This window comes from Otolemur garnettii, unplaced genomic scaffold (genome assembly GCF_000181295.1).
Source record: "Otolemur garnettii isolate 467f Iridium unplaced genomic scaffold, OtoGar3 scaffold00134, whole genome shotgun sequence".
Taxonomy (NCBI): domain Eukaryota; kingdom Metazoa; phylum Chordata; class Mammalia; order Primates; family Galagidae; genus Otolemur; species Otolemur garnettii.
Window position 1 is genome coordinate 4,285,055 of NW_003852529.1, and position 18,790 is coordinate 4,303,844.

The 18,790-nt window shown below is 51.5% G+C and overlaps 1 protein-coding gene across 2 annotated transcripts in view; it reads left to right on the plus strand.

Moving 5' to 3' along the window:
- CARS (cysteinyl-tRNA synthetase) overlaps positions 1–18,790 on the plus strand; it is a 58,625-nt gene that overhangs the window by 28,855 nt on the left and 10,980 nt on the right. For both annotated transcript variants that reach the window (XM_003798364.3, XM_023518316.1), the window contains 10 exons: positions 283–371; positions 1,760–1,881; positions 8,432–8,544; positions 9,063–9,191; positions 9,569–9,698; positions 9,802–9,905; positions 10,237–10,334; positions 10,820–11,009; positions 11,643–11,711; positions 15,485–15,566. In XM_003798364.3, the coding sequence (XP_003798412.1) occupies positions 283–371; positions 1,760–1,881; positions 8,432–8,544; positions 9,063–9,191; positions 9,569–9,698; positions 9,802–9,905; positions 10,237–10,334; positions 10,820–11,009; positions 11,643–11,711; positions 15,485–15,566 (1,126 nt within the window). The remainder of the gene's footprint in view (positions 1–282; positions 372–1,759; positions 1,882–8,431; positions 8,545–9,062; positions 9,192–9,568; positions 9,699–9,801; positions 9,906–10,236; positions 10,335–10,819; positions 11,010–11,642; positions 11,712–15,484; positions 15,567–18,790) is intronic.

Sequence of the window (18,790 nt, forward strand, 5' to 3'; positions counted from 1 at the left end):
AAGCGAGTCTCCTGCCTCCACCTCCCAAGTAGCTGGGATTACAGGCACCCGCCACAACGCCTGGCTATTTTTTGGTTGCAGCTGTCGTTTGGCGGCCCAGGTTGGATTCGAACCCACCAGCTCAGGTGTACGTGGCTGGTGCCTTAGCCGCTTAAGCCACAGGCACCGAACTGTTTTTTCCTTTTGTGTGTGTTCTTTGTGTGATGTTAAGTGCTTCTTAATATCATACAAGCTGCAATTTTCAGAAGTGAAAATCCAGGGACTTTCTCTTATTGTGGACAGGTTCTCCCTCCAGATGTCTTAACCCGGGTTAGTGAGTATGTGCCAGAAATCGTGAACTTTGTCCAGAAGATTGTGGACAATGGTTATGGGTAAGCACAAGTGCCCTCCTTGGGGCTCCAGCACTTTCCAGGGTTGGGGGAATAGGACGGCTGGGATTCAGAGCTGCAGGACAGACCAGCAGCCGGCCCACACTCACCCTCGTGGCATGGTGCTTCCTTCCCACCACTGAGCTCCCAATTCTGCTGCTATAGTTAGAATTGCTTTACAGTTAAAGCCCTATGGGATTTTTATTTCCTCTTAGCTACCATCGTAGTAGGTACTAACTCAAGATACCACTCCTTGGTTCAAGGCAGCAGTGAGAGGAGAAGAGGGTATTGGCTACACTCATACCCATTTCTAAAGCCTTTCACAGACTTCCTCTTATAGCTCTGGGCCCAGCCCAGGACCTGGGACACTGCAGCCCAGAGGCCGAGAGCAGGGGTCTGGATAGCCAGCCCCTTTAGATGGGTCCTGCCAAGAAGGTAGAGAGTTAAAACCATTGGCCTCTGGGGTCCTAGAGCTGTGTGGTGGTGAGTGTGAACACTGGTGGCTCTTTGGACACTGAGAAGGCTCGTCCCATGGGAGGGTATATTTCATCAGCATCTTGGCTGAGATTTCAGTGACTTCTTGTTGGCAATCCCAACACACACTGCCCTTCCACGGCTGTCCCATCCTAGGGCTATCTGACCACAAGAGCACCCTCACCTCAGTCTCTGAAGAGCACTTTCGGAAATGGCTGATGGGTGAAAGGGTAGTTGGGGACCAAGTATCTGCAGTGCTCGGCTCTGTCTCCAATCCCCTGCTCCAGGAGAGCTGCTCTGCAGGGCAGTGGCAGGGCCCTGTGCCCAGCCTAAGGTTGCTACCCCTGCACCTGGCAGGAGCCCCACAGGCACAACAAGGCTCCACACACAGTGTCCAGAGCAGCCCAGGATCTTAAAAAGTGAAAATACAGTCTTTTCCTGCTACTGAACACAAACCCCTCTGGGGCAGCGTAACACTGTGTGCCCAGCTGACGGGCGCTGGCAGCCCATGCTCAGAGAAGACAGGGTGCTGCAGACTGGAGTGGTCTGGAGTGTTTCTTGGAGGCTGGGGGCCGTGGCTGGGCCCAGCAAATGGGTGAGATGTGGACAAGGAGAGGCAGGGCTGTGCCACACGAGGACTGCCCTGCCACTGGCACAGTGGGGGCACATCTCCCCCTCTCTCCTGCTGCAGCAGTGAGGGGCTGCTGTGCCGTGGGACATACCCTGTCAACATCTTGCTCAACCCACACAGCTGTTGGGGTTTTCAGTTGCCGTGGTAGAGAATGGGGAAGAGTAGAGATTTGAGCAGGCTTTGGATGTCACAATTTTGTCACCCTTCTTGGCATTCTATTTGTTGTCTTATGGAGTATCTTGGATCTGGTAGGCCTCCCCCAACCAATTCCTTATTTGTTTTTCAGCTACGTGTCCAATGGTTCTGTTTACTTTGATACAGTGAAGTTTGCTTCTAGCGGGAAGCACTCCTATGGGAAGCTGGTGCCCGAGGCTGTGGGGGATCAGAAAGCTCTGCAGGAGGGGGAAGGTAAGGAGGGGAGAGACCACAAAGGAGCAGGAAAAGGAGGCTTGGGCTCTCTCCCCTGCCAGCCTAACTGTGTTCACCGTCGCGGTCACAGTGGGTGTGCTGAGCCCACTGCTCAGGCCTGTTGGGAACAGTGTATTTTCACGTAAAGAAATCTTGGCAGTTTTCTACCTGAGGCCATAATACATTTTTTAAAATCGATGCATAATGATTGTACATATTTATGTGATACATGTGAGATTTTTGTGCTGTATAGTGATCAAATCAGGGTAATTAGGATATCCATCACCTTCAACATTCATCATTTCTTTGTGTTGGGAACATTCCAGATATTCTCTTCTGGCTGTTCTGAAATATATAATAAATTATTGCTAATTGGCTAGGTGCAGTGGCTCATACCTGTAATCCCTGCACCCTGGGAGGCCAAGGAAGGAGGGGAGCATCCATTGAGCCCAGGAGCTTGACACTAGCCTAGGCAACATAGGCTATCAAAAAGTTTTATTGGCAGCTTGGTGCCCATAGCACAATGGTTACGGTGCTGGCCACATAAACCCAGGCTGGTGGGTTTGAACCTGTCTGGGCCAGCTAAACAAGAATGACAACTGTAAAAAAAATAAAAATAAAAAAAAAAATGGCTAGGCCTTGTTGCGGGTGCCTGTAGTCCCAGCTACTTGGGAGGCTGAGGCAGGAGAATCACTTAAGCCCAAGAGTTTGAGATTGTTGTAAGCTGTGATGCCACAACACTCTACCAAGGGTGACATAGTGCAACTGTCTCAAAAAAAAAAAAAGGTTTTATTAAATATTGGCCAGGCTTGGTGGTATGAAGCCATAGTCCCAGCTACTTGGGAGGCTGAGACAAGAGGATGGCTTGAGGAGTTTGAGGATTCAATGAGTTATGAGTGTACCACTATATTTGTACCTGCGTGAAAGAGTGAGACCCTGCCTCTAAAAATAATAAGTTATTGATAACTATACAGTAGAGCCTCTGTAAGTTGACCACCCAAGGGGCTGTAATAAACCGGACAACATATGAAGGAGGTTAACATAAGGAACTAGGCCTGCTATACTGATACATACATGTTGTACATGTCCAGTCTATGAAAATTAGTTGAACTTTAGGTATTCAGCTATGGAGCTCTACTGTAGTCATCTCACTCTGCTATCATCACAAGAACTTCTTCCTGCATCTAACTGTGTTTATACCCAGCAACCACCTTTCTTCATTCCCCAAGCCCCACGCTTCCTGGCCTCTGGTAGCCACCACTCCACCCCTGTGTACATCCTTGGTTTCCACTGTTTTAGCTCCCACATGTGAGTGAGAACATGCCGTGTTTGTCTTTCTGTGCCTGGCTTATTTCACTTAACATAGTGACCTCCTATTCAACCATGTTGCCGTAGATGACAGGATTTCATTCTTTTTTATGGTGAGTTTTTTTTTGAGACAGAGTTACACTATGTCGCCCTCAGTAGAGTGCCATGGTGTCATAGCTCACAGCAACCTCAAACTCTTGGGCTTAAGTGATTCTCTTGCCTCATCCTCCCAAGTAGCTGGGACTACAGGTGCCTGCCACAACACCTGGCTTTTTTTTTTTTTTTCCCAGAGATAAGAGTCTCACTTTATCGCCCTTGGTCTAGTGCTGTGGCGTTGCAGTTCACAGCAACCTATTGCCTCAGCCTCCCAAGTAGCTGGGACTACAGGCATCTGCCAGAACGCCTGGCTATTTTTTGTTGTAATTTAGCTGGGGCCGGGTTCAAACCTGCCACCCTCAGTGTATGGGGCTGACACCTTACCTACTGAGCCAGAGGCTCCACCCTGTTTGGCTATTTTTTGTTGCAGTTGTCATTGTTGTTTTAGTAGGCCTGGGCTGGGCTCGAACCCCACCAGGCTCAGTGTATATGGCTGTACCCTATTCACTGAGCGACAGGCACCGAGCCTATGGTGGGTTTTTGTTCTTATTTTTGTTTTGAGACAGTCTTACTTTGTCACCCTTGGTAGAGTGCCATGGCATTGTAGCTCATAGGAACCTCAAACTCTGATTCACTGAATAAGTAGTTCTCTTGCCTCAGCCTCCCAAGTAGCAGGAACTACAGGTGCCCACCACAACGTCCGACTATTTTTAGAGATGGAGTCTTGCTTTTGCTTAGGCTAGTCTTGAACCCACGAGCTCAGGCAATCCACTTGCCTCGGCCTCTGAGAGTGCGGGGATTACAGGCATGAGCCACTGTGCCCAGCCTACAGTGCTGTCTTGAGAAGCACCATGGGCTGTGATTCTTGGAGTTAGTGTTTGTTGAATAAATGTGCAAGGTTTAGGGTGGTTTGGGGAGATTGGGACAAGTGCCAAATGATGTATGTGTTCTGATGACCCCATGCCCATCTAGGTCCAAATACTTTAAACACAGACACCAGCCTTTTTCTAAACCAGGCAGGAAGAGGCAAAACATTATATTTGAAACAGTTCCATGGTGTTTTCTCCATGCCTATTCCACAAGTGAATCTGGAGACATGCCTGTAAGAGCAGCATCTGGCACGTCCCTGCAGAGCAGGGCCTGTGCTCTCCTGCCGGGGTGCTTTCTACCTCAGCACCCTAACTCCCACCCCAGTGTTTCCAGAAGGTATTTGGCCATAACTATGTTCATACTACTTTTTGATGAAGTAATTTTACCTTCAGAGCTCCATTCTAAAATGCCAGGGCCTGGGTGGCCCCTGTGTCTCAGTGAGTAGGGCGCCGGCCCCATATACTGAGGGTGGTGGGTTCAAATCCGGCCCCGGCCAAACTGCAACCAAAAAATAGCCAAGCATTGTGGTGGGCACCTGTAGTCCCAGCTACTCGGGAGGCTGAGGCAAGAGAATCACCTAAAAAGCCCAAGAGCTTGAGGTTGCTGTGAGCTGTGATGCTACAGCACTCTATTGAGGGTCACAAAGTGAGACTCTTGGCTCGGCGCCTATAGCTCAACCGGCTAAGGTGCCAGCCACGTACACCTAAGGTGGCGGGTTCGAATCCCCAGCCCAGACCCACCAAACAATGACGGCTGCAACCAAAAAATAGCCAGGCGTTGTGGCGGGCGCCTGTGGTCCCAGCTACTTGGGAGGCTGAGGCAGGAGACTCGCTTGAGCCCAGGAGTTGGAGGTTGCTGTGAGCTGTAATGCCAGGGCACTCTATCCAGGGGGACAGCTTGAGGCTCTGTCTCAAAAAAAAAAAAAAAAAAAAAAAAGACCATCTAAGCAAGAGCGAGACCCCATCTCTACTAAAAATAGAAAAACTAGCCAGGTGTTGTGGTGGGCACCTGTAGTTCTGGCTACTCGGGAGGCTCAGGTTAAGAGGATCACTTGAGCTGGAGAGTTTGAGGTTGCTGTGAGCTGTGATGCCATGGCACACTACCCAGGGCAACACAGTGGGACTGTCTCAGACAGACCCCAAAGATTGAAAATAACGTGTGCTAAGCAGTCAGTGAACCAGCTGCAGAAGGAGCAGCAGTCAGTGGCAGTGAAGTTGAGGAAAGGACGTCAGAGAGTCAAAAGCTGGCCCCATTGTGAAAATCAGTAATAGGGAAAGACGCTTAGCAAACATAATGGGATGAAACTGAGCATAACCGTGACATGGTGGAGAGTTTTGGCAAGTCCTTAGAGGAAACCAGGAGCCACTCATACTGCGTATGACACTAAGACAAAGGAGAAAAGGACAGAGTGTGGGGGTGAGAAGAGGTTGGTGGCCAGGTAGCAGGGGGCACATTCACTTAGGGGAGGAGTGTCCTGGGCAGCAGGAGCACATGAGCACTCACTGTGGCTTATGGTGAGTTTTGCTATCTGGCCCCATCTGTGTTTCTTTTTTGAAATATCATTTATTCTTGGACTTGTTTTCTTCCAGCCTGACTTTAGCATTGGTTTAAGTTTCAAGAACAACAGGAGTAGAATCCAGCAGCATGGAGGTGGGAGGAACAGGGGCACAGCCTCGCTTGAGGACGCTTTCACCCTGCCCAGTAGGCAGGCCTGGTCTTGTGCCCACACCTCCCTGTGTAGAGCTGGGGAAGTGTGGTCTGTCCTGGGTGCAGCTGTGCTGCCTACCATGGGGGACTTTAACATCAGAGGAAGTGGCAGGCAGGGGTTTAGGGACCTTGTGTGGTCTCAGATGATGGCCCACCACAGTGGGCCACACTCCATCTAGTCAAATGACCCATCAAGAGGCAGCGGGCCAGCAGACTGTTCTGGAAGGCACCTGGCAGGAAAGCCAAGTTGTGGGGAAGCTCCCCTGGTGGGCAGCGGACTGTATAGGGATCGGCCGCCCTGTGGTGGGACACTGTTGGGTCAAGCTAGGAGCACTTGCTCTGGGGAGGGGAGCTTATTTTACATGATTAATTTCTCTCCAAAGTTTTCTACATTTAGTGCGTAGAAAATCATTAAGTTGGTGTTTGTGAAAATGTCTTTAGCAGGGCTTTCCCTTATGTCTGATTACTTACAAATCTGAAAGCCTGTTTGTTATTTGAAAAGGTCACACTTTGCATTTCCTGAGGCCACCTGAAGTAGGACCCTGCAATGGAGTCTGTTGTCCAGAGGAGGTGATGGCACCCAGGGAAAGGCAGCCCTGAGACCAGGAGCCCTCAAACTTTTTAAACAGGGGGCCAGTTCACTGTCCCTCAGACTGTTGCCCAGACTGCAGGCCCTGGGACGAGTTGGCTGCTAAGCAGGATAGGCAGCAGTGGCAAAAACACCCAGTGGGCCAGATAAATGTCCTTGGCGGGCCGCAGTTTGAGAACACCTGCCTTAGACAGTGGACACGCAGGCCAGGCAAGACCCTCTGGGGCCTGGCCACCCTTGTGCATGGAGCCAAGGTCCTGGCTCTCTGCCAGCTCTGATGGAGGGTAACCCACGTGTGAAGTGTGGGCTGACTTCAGGAGCTCAGATCTCTGGTTGATCCCACACATCATCCAGGGAAATCTCTATAGTGATGGTATATTCCTTTCCTGGAGAATGAGCCACTGTGCTCCGGGTGGCAGTTGGCCAGGTATCACCAGGATGGTGCTTGCAGCTTCCTGAGAGTATGGGTTCTTTTTTTTTTTTTTTTTTTTTTTGAGACAGAGCCTCAAGCTGTCCCCCTGGGTAGAGTGCCATGGCATTACAGCTCACAGCAACCTCCAACTCCTGGGCTCAAGCGAGTCTCCTGCCTCCGCCTCCCAAGTAGCTGGGACCACAGGCGCCCGCCACAACGCCCGGCTATTTTTTGGTTGCAGCCGTCATTGTTGTTTGGCGGGTCCGGGCTGGGGATTCGAACCCGCCACCTTAGGTGTACGTGGCTGGCACCTTAGCCGGTTGAGCTATAGGCGCCGAGCCGAGAGTATGGGTTCTTATCCCTCCTGCCAGACACACTGGCTTGTCTTTGCTGGCCAGTTGATGGTTGGCTTTGTCTGGGAAATGGAGCTTGTACCGAGCAGCACTCCCCTTTACTCACAGGCTTTCTGGATCGTCTTGGTTCTTTCACCCTTTCCCCCTTATGAACACAGGAGGGACAGTGAGTGCTGTCCCTCCAGAGCTGTTTTCAACACAGCAGCTCAACCTCACCCTCCCATCTCTGGAGCCCACAGGCTGGTGATTATGCATGTTGTTGAGGGGTTGAGCCCATCTGCACAAGCCATGGGCACTGAGCCACGCCCCAGCGAGCTATGCTGCCATGATACCTCCTGCCCATCACGCAGGGCACGTCAGTCATGCTAGACACAGTGGGCCGAGGATGAGGGAGGCAGCAGCAGATAAGTGTCTTAAGGAGACTTCAGCTCTGGCCCAGTGAGGTCTGCACAGATACTGGTGTTGATACCGGAATTTCGCCCTTCAGTAGATTCTTGGTCTTGGTGATTTAAAGAATGAATCTGTGGACCACAAATCAGTGGTAAGACAGGATTTATTTACAGAAAAGAATACAGAAGTGCCAGAACTCCTGGCAGAAAGAAAACTCAGTCAGGAGAGAAAAGTTTTCTCTCTCTCTGTAGGCGCTTTGTCTAGGGGTCTACATAGTGGCATGGGGCCCTCAGTAGTTACATTTAGTGGGGCTTGGTAGTTATATTTAGTGTGTTTGGGACATCTGTCTGGGACATGTCTGGCCCTTGGTAGTTACATTTAGCGGGGCTAGGTAGTTACATATAGCTTGTCTGGGACATGTCGGGAACAACATGTATGGGTTGCAAATGAACGGCTATGATCCCTTTTATTCCCAGGCCTAGGAAATAGGGACCCCCTGCTCACTCTCCGGCCTGCTGGTTCCGCTGCTTGCTGCCACCGCACCAACACTGCCAAGGCGGAGGCAGCCAGTCCGTGCCCCCCAGCTCCACGAGCTGGCTGGGATACCACTTGTCCTGTATCAATGTGTGAACCAGTGACTTCTGAGCTTATACACTGTTTTGTAAATCCAGTTGAAAATCTGGTTATGGAAACTGGAAGAGCTTGAGATAAGTTCAGAAATAAATTAGCAGTATCAGCCACTGGACCTCCAGCGTGGCTGGCTGGCTATGAGATGCTTTGGTTTGTGTGCACTCAGTGACCTACTGGCCTCCCTTGTGCTTCTAGGTGACCTGAGCATCTCTGCAGACCGCCTGAGTGAGAAGCGCTCGCCCAACGACTTTGCCCTCTGGAAGACCTCCAAGCCAGGGGAGCCATCCTGGTTGTGCCCTTGGGGGAAAGTGAGTGAGCAGCCTGGGAGGTCAGGGCTAGGGGGCAGCAGGAAGGGGCACTGGCACAGCCACACACCCTTGGTCTCCCATGAGAGGCAGGCCTGCATTTGAAGGGTGTTGTCACTGGACCAGAGCCCGGTGCTTTGGTGCTGGTGCCAGAGAGCTGGGCCTCACAGGGACACCCTGGTCCCCTGGGACTTCTGTTTTTTGGTTTGTGAAAGGGGGTGCTATGTTCTGTGACCCTCCAGTGCTCCCGATGCCAATAGTCCTCACTGAGTACCCAGGAAGGGCGTGTGGCCTGCTGCTGTCTAGCACTGGCAGGTTCTAGGAGTGAGTCACAGACATCAGCAAAGCCTCAGCTCATGTGAAGATGGTTTTGAACTTTAAAGAAGGCTATCCACCATCTATTTGATATATGAGATTTGACACCTGTTTCAGTAAAGTACAGGGGGTTTGAGTGCCATTAAGTTGCAGGGGTAAAGGCCAGGGATGGGGCTGCTCAGTCATTGGTCTTTGTGTCTCTCCAGGGTCGTCCGGGGTGGCATATTGAGTGCTCTGCCATGGCAGGCACCCTCCTAGGAGCCTCAATGGACATCCACGGAGGGGGCTTCGACCTCCGATTTCCCCACCACGACAATGAGCTGGCTCAGTCGGAGGTAGGCATAGACTATGGTTGTCTTCTGGAGAGGAGGGTGTGGTATGGGGCAATGGTAGAAAGTCAGCCCAGGCCCTCTGGAAGGGCCTTTCTCATTGAACTTGGCACCTTCAGTCTGGCTTTGTCAGTAGAATTGAGCCCTAACCATTTAGTCTGGATTCCCACATTGATAGCCTGGCCTTTGGCAATAGACAGGCCCACATTTGAACCAGTTGTGTTATCTGCCAGCTTATGACCACACAGTGCCTCCAAGTCCCAGTGCCCCCCACCCGGGAAATTTAGCATCACCTGTGGACAGCACAGATAAGTGAGCCAAGGACACAGCAGGGGAGGTCCCATGACACGTGGCTGTCGCTGTCCCTCCCTCTTTCCACACAGGCCTACTTTGAAAATGACTGCTGGGTCCGGTACTTCCTTCACACAGGCCACCTGACCATTGCTGGCTGCAAGATGTCGAAATCACTGAAAAACTTCATCACCATTAAAGATGCCTTGAAAAAGCATTCAGGTGAGCCCTGACTTCCCACAGACCCCTCAGCCTTCTCGTGGTTGTGTGCTGTGTCTGTAGTATTTGGGAAGTAAGGGTGTGGCCTTTGTGTTTTTGTCCTTAGCGCGGCAGTTGAGGCTGGCCTTCCTCATGCACTCCTGGAAGGACACGCTGGACTATTCAAGCAACACCATGGAGTCGGCACTTCAGTACGAGAAGTTCCTGAACGTGAGTCCCCAGCCCCTTCCCCACTGTAGTGGGCACCTGCGGTCAGCTCTGGCAGTGAGGGCGGCTCCATCGCAGCTGGGCCTCATCCTTCTCACTCTCTGTCATGCTTGTCATTCCAGTCTACTCTCTGTGGAACAAGTATCCCTATGGCTGAACCAGGAACATGTTTCTGTCTCAAAGAAACATCTTCCACTTTCTTCCTGACCACTTGTATCATGTCAGTGCATTCTGGGTTTTTAGATTTTTGCCTAAAGTAAAATCACACAAGTAGGACAGTTTATGAGCTATTTCTGGATGGAAAAGTTGCTTACATGCTGCTTTCTGATTTTAGGAGTTTTTCTTAAACGTGAAGGACATCCTTCGAGCTCCTGTCGATGTCACTGGTCAATTTGAAAAGTGGGAAGATGAAGAGGCAGAGCTGAACAAGAAGTAAGAGGGGTCTTGGCGTCCGTAGCACAGTGTTTACTGCACCAGCCACATGCACCGAGGCTGGCGAGTTTGAACCCGGCCTGGGCCAACTAAACAACGACAATTGGAACAAAAAATAGCCAGGTGTTGTGGACACCTGTAGTCCCAGCTACTTGGGAGGCTAAGGCAAGAGACTCCCTGAAGCCCAAGAGTTTGAGGTTGCTGTGAGCTGTGACGCCATGGCACTCTACCAAGGGTGACATAGTGAAGACTGTCTCAAAAAAAAAAGTAAGAGGGACCCCCCTCTCCAGGGTCTGGGAGCCTGTCCATAAGCAGTGCCCACCATAGTCTATGCCCCAGACTGCTGGAAATAGGTGGTGGCACCATGCCGCACTCACTCAGGCAGGACGCACAGCCCCGTTGATGGAACTGTTGGGGTTGTAGAACCTCAGAAAGTTTTTATGGTGCGTCTTCACATCCCAATACCTGTTCTGTCTTTTGCTCAGCTTTTATGACAAGAAGACAGCAATTCACGAAGCCCTGTGTGATAACATCGACACCCGCACGGTGATGGAGGAAATGCGGGCCTTGGTCAGTCAGTGCAACCTCTACATGGCGGCCCGGAAGGCAGCAAGGAGAAAGCCCAACCGAGCTCTGCTGGAGAGCATCGCCCTGTACCTCACCCACATGCTGAAGGTAAGCCAGGCCCCCCAGCTGCACCCTAGCTGCATGCGCCCAGGTGATAGGCCCCGTGACAGTGAGGAGGACAGAGCCCAGGTGCTGCCCAGGGCTGCTGATTTGCCTCTCAGGCACAGGGTCGCGAGTCCGTGCCTCTCGCTTCCTGCTGCACCTCCTGTGAGTTAGAAGTGAGCCCGCAGGGCCTCCTTCCCTGTGAGGTTCTTCCCTTTGCCTCAGTTTTCTTCTCTTCCTTCTGGACTCTGAGCACATCCTGTGTGGGACCTTTTCCCAGCAGCACATTGTGCTGTGAAGTGGTTCTCCAGAGGCCTATGGGGCCTCAGGGTGACTTGCCCATCTTGGCCTTCTGCTTTCTGTTATTGGGCTTCAGAGGCTTTGTGTGAAAACGGGCCATGAGGACAGCTTTGACCCCGGGCCGTCCTGGAGGGAAGAAGGGCTTGGGTTCTAGGGCCTTTGGCACAGCTTCTCCCATTTCCAGTGGGTCCCTTTCCCTGTTCCGGAACCCACCCAGGAGGGCTACCTATCTCCCCACCACCACCGAGACGCTGGAACACAGTTGGTAGCCCTCTTACCTGTGCACCCACTCATGACCTTTTCATCCTGTCATGGCTTATATCCTGTTTCTTTTCCAAGATCTTTGGGGCCATAGAAGAGGAAAGCTCCCTGGGCTTCCCAGTCGGAGAGCCGAGAAGCAGCCTGAATGTGAGTAGAGTACACCTGTACCCAGAGAATCTCCCTCTGGGCCACAGGCCAGCTGCCTCTCTCTCTCCCTCCCCAGAGCACACTCCTTCAGGCTGCCTGTCCCATGGGGTCCACTCTGAGGATGCCATCTGCCTTCTGCCCTCATCCCTTTCTCCCTCATGTTCCTCCAGAACCCCTCCTCTGTCCACTCTTTGGACATATGGGGAGCAGTGTTGGATCCCACCTACACCCCACCCTCTGGGCTGAGCCTGCAGGTTGAGTTTCAGATCTGGCTCTGAGAGTGTCTCAAGTGGCTGGCTGCCCCTCCAGTGTGGCGACTTCTGTCTCAGACTATTAGTTGTATGAGCTTCATCTCGGCATTCTTAGCAGACAGGTCACATTTAGCCACAGCCATATAGTGTCAGGACTCTGCAGCCAGGATTTCCTCACAGATGCTTTCCTCCATTCAGGAGAGAGAGGCCACAGTGTTGGTGTTGACTGAGGCAGTGCTTACTGTCCTCTCTGTGGAGAGGGCTGCACAGAAACTGATGACAGACTCTGTCCAGTGTGGACACCAACCCAGGCCTATCCTCACATCCTGAGCTGGTGGGCCCCAGTCCCCACAGCTGCTGCGTGAATGTAGGGAGGTGGTCACTGCCTGGTGCTACACGTGCTCTGTGGTCTGTGAGTGTGAGGAAGTCCATCCAGAGCAGACTGGCTGTCCATTGCAGGCTTCTCTGTTTGCAGATGGCAGGTGGCAGATGTGTGTTCAATTACCTTCCTGTGCTGTTAGTGACTGTCCCATCAGACAGGTGCATGTTCAGGCTTGAGACATTTCTACCCTCCTCTATGGTCAAGAATGCTGTTTAAATTTGATTAGAATTCATATTTCAATATTAAAATATCACAACCGTCATTTTAATAAAAACAGGAGCTTAGTGCAAAGTAAGAGGCAAAACCTTTTACAAATCCTTTTCCCTAATGTTGAATGGTGTGAAGAGCCCTCTGCATGAAGTTCACCGGTATCTCCAAGAACTGACTTCTAGAGAGTGCTGGGCATGTCATCAGACACCCCATCAGAGTGCCTTGTGCACAGGCCTGGGCCCACCATAGTTGCTAATGTGCTATTGTTCAAACTTTCTTGGTGCTTTTGAAAAAGAAATCCCACTTAGCTCCTTTGTTCTCTTGTGAAAATGATATTAAGGTATTTCTTTTCTTTTCTTTTCTTTTTTTTTTTTTTTTTGAGACAGAGTTTCACTATATAGCCCTTGGTAGAGTGCTGTGGTGTCACAGTTCACAGCAACCTCAAACTCTTGGGCTCAAGCAATTCTCTTGCCTCAGCCTCCCAAGTAGCTGGGACTATAGGCATCAGCTATTTTTTTTATTGTAGTTATCATTGTTGTTTAACTGGCCAGGGCCGGGTTCAAACCCACCAGCCTTGGTGCATGTGATTGGCACTGTAACTACTGTGCTACAGGCGCCGAGCCTAAGGTATTTATTTTCTTTAAAAACAAAAACACACCCACTTTGAACTTAGAAGGTTTTTTTTTTTTTTTTGAGACAGAGTCTTAGTATGTCGCCCTCGGCAGAGTACCGTGGTGTCACAGCTCACGGCAACCTCAACCTCACGGCAATTCTCCTGCCTCAGCCTTCCAAGTAGCTGGGACTACAGGTGCCCACCACAATACCCAGCTATTTTTCGTTGCAGTTGTCATTGTTGTTTAGCTGGCCTGGGCCGGGTTCAAACCTACCAGCCCTGGTGCATGTGGCCAGCACCATAACCATTGTGCCATGGGCGTCAAGCCTGAACTTAAAATTTTTTAATACTAAATGCTTTTGTGGTTGTGGGGGCCTTCAAATATACCAAGGATGTGTCCTTCCTCTCAAAAGTGTCCCCGTTAGGCCCTCTGAAGCCAGCTAATTGGATGTCCACAGCCACTATGAATGTGTTAAACCTACTAGGCTGAACATCCTGTGACCCACAGTTCATGGCCATTTGAAGTTCCTGGATTAACTTTCTTTTTTTTTTTTTTTTTTTTTGAGACGGAGCCTCAAGCTGTCCCCCTGGGCAGAGTGCCATGGCATCATGCTCACAGCAACCTCCAACTCCTGGGCTCAAGCGAGTCTCCTGCCTCAACCTCCCAAGTAGCTGGGACTACAGGCGCCCGCCACAACGCCTGGCCATTTTTTGGTTGCAGCCATCATTGTTGTTTGGTGGGCCCCGGGCTGGGGATTCGAACCCGCCACCTTAGGTGTATGTGGCTGGCGCCTTAGCTGCTTGAGCCACAGGTGCCGAGCCTGGATTAACTTTCAAATCCAAATTGTTTAGAAGCAGGATAGGTAGCTCCCAACTCTTGCACCACCCCAGTGTCCCTCCCCTGCTTAGCTGTGTGCAGGGTTACTGCCCCTTGAGACAGACTCCTGTAGCCATCCCAAAAAACCCCACTGGGTTCCTTTGGGGCAGAAGCTGACAGTGGGGTGGACACCTTCCTCCCTGCCCTGCACTGAGGCTTGTCTGGTCTGTCTTTGTGGGGGTGGAGACTCAGACCTAAACTTCCCCTCAAAATCCAGAGCTCCCACTACAGTAGTCATCCTCATTCTAGGGGCAGAATCAGGCCTAAGGAAGTTCAGCTTTGCTGGCTGTGGTGGTGCATACCTGTAGTCCCAGCACCTGGGGGATTGAGGCAGGAGGATGGCTCAGCCCAGGAGTTCAAGGCTGCAGTGAGCTAAGCTTGTGCCATTGAACTCCAGCCAAGGTGACAGAGCAAGACACTGTCTCTACAAAAAATAAAATTTAAGGAGCAGTTTAGTGGCCGGGCATGGTGGCTCATGCCTATAATCCCAGCACTCTGGGAGGCCAAGGCAGGTGAATTGCCTGAGCTCACTGGTTGGAGACCAGCCTGGGCAAGAGCGACACCCCGTCTCTAAAATTAGCTGGGCGTTGTGGTGGGCACCTGTAGTCTCAGCTACTTGTCAGCTACTTGGGAGGCTGAGGCTAGAGAATTGCTTGAGCCCAAGAGTTTGAGGTGGTTGTAAGCTGTGCACTTTACCAATGGGAACAATGTGAGACTTTGTCTCAAAAATAAAAGAAGCAGTTTAGCTTAGACTGAAGGCTTTTAGCTTACATTTGTCACCACTTTCATTTTGCTTATTGAGCTACTGAATACTGAGGCAGGGAGGGTCCGCGCTCCAAAGCCTGGAACCTTTTTTGTCCTATTGTTAAAATAAGAGGATGTAAGATAAAGGTTCCTCCTGTATTCACGCTTCTGTTTGGATGCTGCCCTCCTCAGCTTCCCTTTCCCGGTGTAGGCCCACATGCCACGGCCACCTCAGTGTTGCTGTAGATGGTTAATATCAGGGTAGACGGTAGACAGTCCAGGTTGTGTGTGTGAACCCACACTGGACCCAAGCGTGGTGTCAGTTCAGGTAAAGCTCCTGCCTGGAGAGTGACGCCATTGGGCATTGAGAAAACAAGCCTGTTTGTAACATCAAAGATGGGCTTTAACAGCCTCACGTCCACAGACTGGCTGCAGGGCTAACCCATTGGAGGTAGAAAAATGCTGTTTGTAAGCTCTCTGGCCCCAGAGTCCCTGCAACTCTTGGTCTAAGCAAGGACAGGTCAGAGCAAGGACACATGGGAGGGATAAGGCCTCTGCACTGTGGGACATGGGTCACAAAGGTGCTTGTCCACGCAGCCCACACCTGTCCCAGCCCCACAGTGTGTCTGCCATGCTGGCGCCCCTGTGAATATGAAGGCGAGTTTTTCACACTGACCCAGAGCATTCTCCCCACAGCTGGAGGCCACAGTCATGCCCTACCTGCAGGTGTTATCGGAATTCCGAGAAGGAGTGCGGAAGATCGCCCGAGAGAAGAAAGGTGAGGGAGGTGCTAGGGTGAGGGGCTTCTCCCCACAGCACTGTGGGCAGGCATCGGTGGGTCACGTAAGGGGTTGGCCTGGGTGCTGCAGGGTGCCAAGCAGCCAGTCTGGGCCTGCTGGATCCATTAACGCTGTCCCATGTCGGGACAACCAGAAGTGTCCCTGCAAGGCAGCATCACTCTTGTGAGAACTGCTGGGTGGGGGCTGGGGTTCAGCAGCCTCTTCTCTGAGCAGAGGCAGAATGAGGGGCCCTGTGACCTGTCAGGCCTTGTGTCTGCCATTCAGTGCACAGTGGGACCAACTCCTGCCCCTGGTGACCTGGTAGACCGGGTGTACTGCTGTGTGCCTTGCTTTTGCTCTTCAGTCCTGCCTTGTGGATACAGCCTTCCACAGGGGGCCGAGCTCCCAGAGTTACTGCTTAGCTTTGGGTGTGGCAGGCAAATGCCTTGAACTTGGGGTTCACCCAGTGGCCCCTTGCTGTCCATGCACAGCCATTCCTTCATCTTCTGATATTCTAGAAGTGCATGTCGGTGATTTAAGACTCGGAAAATGTAGGATACAAGCATTTCATTTCAGGGGGCAGTTTTTAAAAATTGCCAAACACAGGCAAGGCACAGTGGCTCACGCCTTTAATCCCAGCACTCTGGGAGGCTGAGGCAGGTGGATTGCCCAAGCTCAGGAGTTTGAGACCAGCCTGAGCAAGAGCGAGACCCCATCTCTTAAAAATAGCCAGTAATTGTGGTAAGTGCCTGTATTCTAAGCTACCAAGGAGGCTGAGGCAAGAGAATCGGCACTATGGCACTCCGGTGTCCAAAAAAAAAAAGTTGCCAAACACAGCAACTAGCAGCTTTAGGTACTTGTTTGCTTCTTGCCATGACAGCTCTAAACTGGTGACAGCACAGCTGTGAGCCATGCGAGGACTCCAGTGCTGGGCCCACATCAGCTACTCTCCTCATGTTTGCCTGCTCCCAGTTTTACAGAGAAGAAAATAAAGCCCCAAGGAGTTAGAGACCTGCCTAGGTTACACTGCCTTGCCACATGTGCCCCTGCCTGAGGGCCTCTGTGTGGGGTGAAGTTGCCCCTGGCGTTCCCAGAGCCCCCATCTGTACAGAGCCCTCTGGAGGTCTGAGGTCACAGTAGGTGGTGTCCTCTCACGGGTAAATGAAGCCAGAGCCTCTGGAGAAACTGTCCTGAGAAGGAATGAGTAGCCTGGGCAGCTGGGAGCAGCCAGCCTGTTCTGGAGGGGACATGGGAAGGAAGTGGCTTCAGGCCTTGAGGACCCTGGACTCAGAGCTCCACAGGCTCAGGGGGAAGTGCAGGACACTGGGCGTGGGAAGAGGCAGCTGGTTTGGGGGCGAGGGTCAGACCATTTAGTTAGCGTTGTGGGAGGTGTATGGTTTCAGTGGGAAGTACTGTCCCCACTTCAACACCTGACACTTCAGTGTTTTACAGCACTTAAGGCAAACTGAGAAAAGCGTGGACTGATCAGGCCCAGTGTATGGTTCACAAAAAGTTTGGCAGCACCAACGTAGCAACCTCACTGGGGTTGGGGTGACCACTCCTAGAGGTAGTCCAGGCATGTCCACCTGCTGGAGATGTGAGGGGCCATGCCCGCACCCCACTCCGAGGTCACACAGGTAACGTGCTGGAGGCATTGGTGTCTCTGGCATGCTGCAGCCCCAGAAGGGCTGTGGCCGGGCCAGGAGGGCTGTGAAGGGCACTGGGCCAGTGCAGGCTCCTGGGCCGAGGCGCTGGCCAGGTAGGAGCTTGCACAGGCCAGGAGAGCAACTCCAGCCAGTAGCCTTGGGAGTAGTTTTGTTTTGGTAGTTGTTTGCTTTTCACTTTCTTTTATTTTGTTGGTAGCATTAGGGACATTCTCAGCTGTGCAAGCATCACCACCCTCCATCTCCAGAACTTTATCTTCCCAAACCTAGGTTCTGTCCCCATTAGTCACTCTCTCCTTGTGCCCGGCCCTGGCACTCTCCACTTACTCTGTCTCTGTGAATCTGATGGTGCTGGGGCCTCCAGTCAGTAGAATCTCAGGGTGTGTCCTTCTCTGTCAGGCTAACTTCACTCAACACAGTGTCCCCCTCTGTCACAGCCTCTTTCCCTTATCTGGTCCTCTGTGGTGGAGTCTCATATCCCTTTGCATCATCTCCTTAGCCCACATTTCTTTTCAACAAATCTATGGTGACGATATCTGTTTTCTGCTATTCCCTGTCTCTGCTGACAGAAGCCAACTCTGACACACATGCCCCTTGTCTGGCATGATACACTGTACTTGAGTTCTCTGGACACTTTCCTGGAACAGCACAGATGCCCAGCTAGGTTGCGGTGGGCAGCATCAGGGCACTGCCAGTGTGTACTCAGTGCTTCTGAGGGACTGCTTGCCAGCAGGTGGCCTCCACAGGCTCTCAGTCAAAAGCACATGGAGATAGCCTTGTCCAGTGGATAGAACTGTCAGGCCCTGGTGGCTGGCACAGGTTCCCCTGGAGTTACCCACTCTGGGGACCATGTCCAGGAAAAGCTCTTTTCCTTTGTTGGGTGCCACAGTGGTTACGAAGCTTCTTCCTTATCTTGAGAAAAACTCTGCTGGCCAGTGGCAGCCATGCCCCTGTCATCTGCACAGAGGACATGACAGTCCCCCAGGCTCAGATGCATCCGTTCCTGTTAGGAGGCTTCTATGCTGCTCCCACATTTGGCAGCCTAAGTTAGACCTGAGTCTGCCTAACAGTGGGAAAGCTCCAGAAGCCTCAGTTTCGGCTGGTGTCAGTGGTGCAGACCACAGAGACAGCTAGCTCCTTGGATATCTTCGTGCTTTAGGAGGGGTTTGGCCAGTGAGGATTCCTTCCATTCCCAGACATGGTCCCTTGGTCTGCCCCCACCCGGAGAGTAGGCTCCCCCTCTGTGTTTAAGGTTGCATTAGTGATTCTGAGACTTTTATTCTTCCAGATATGGAGAATTTATTTATGAAGTTACTTAAAAATATCAAACTGAATTATCCTCTTTTTCAAAAGTATATTTACTGGGGTCATAGTGTATGGCACACCTCTTGGGGGCAGGGCACAATTATAAGAGGGTCTTTAACAAATTCAGTCAGTGTAACCTGATTCTTTTTACCTTCTATGAATCCTAAACAATTAAAAAAATCCAATTTTAAAAAAAGTGTTTTTTGTTGTTTTTTGTTCTTTTTTTTAAGAGACAGTCTCACGGCTCGGCGCCT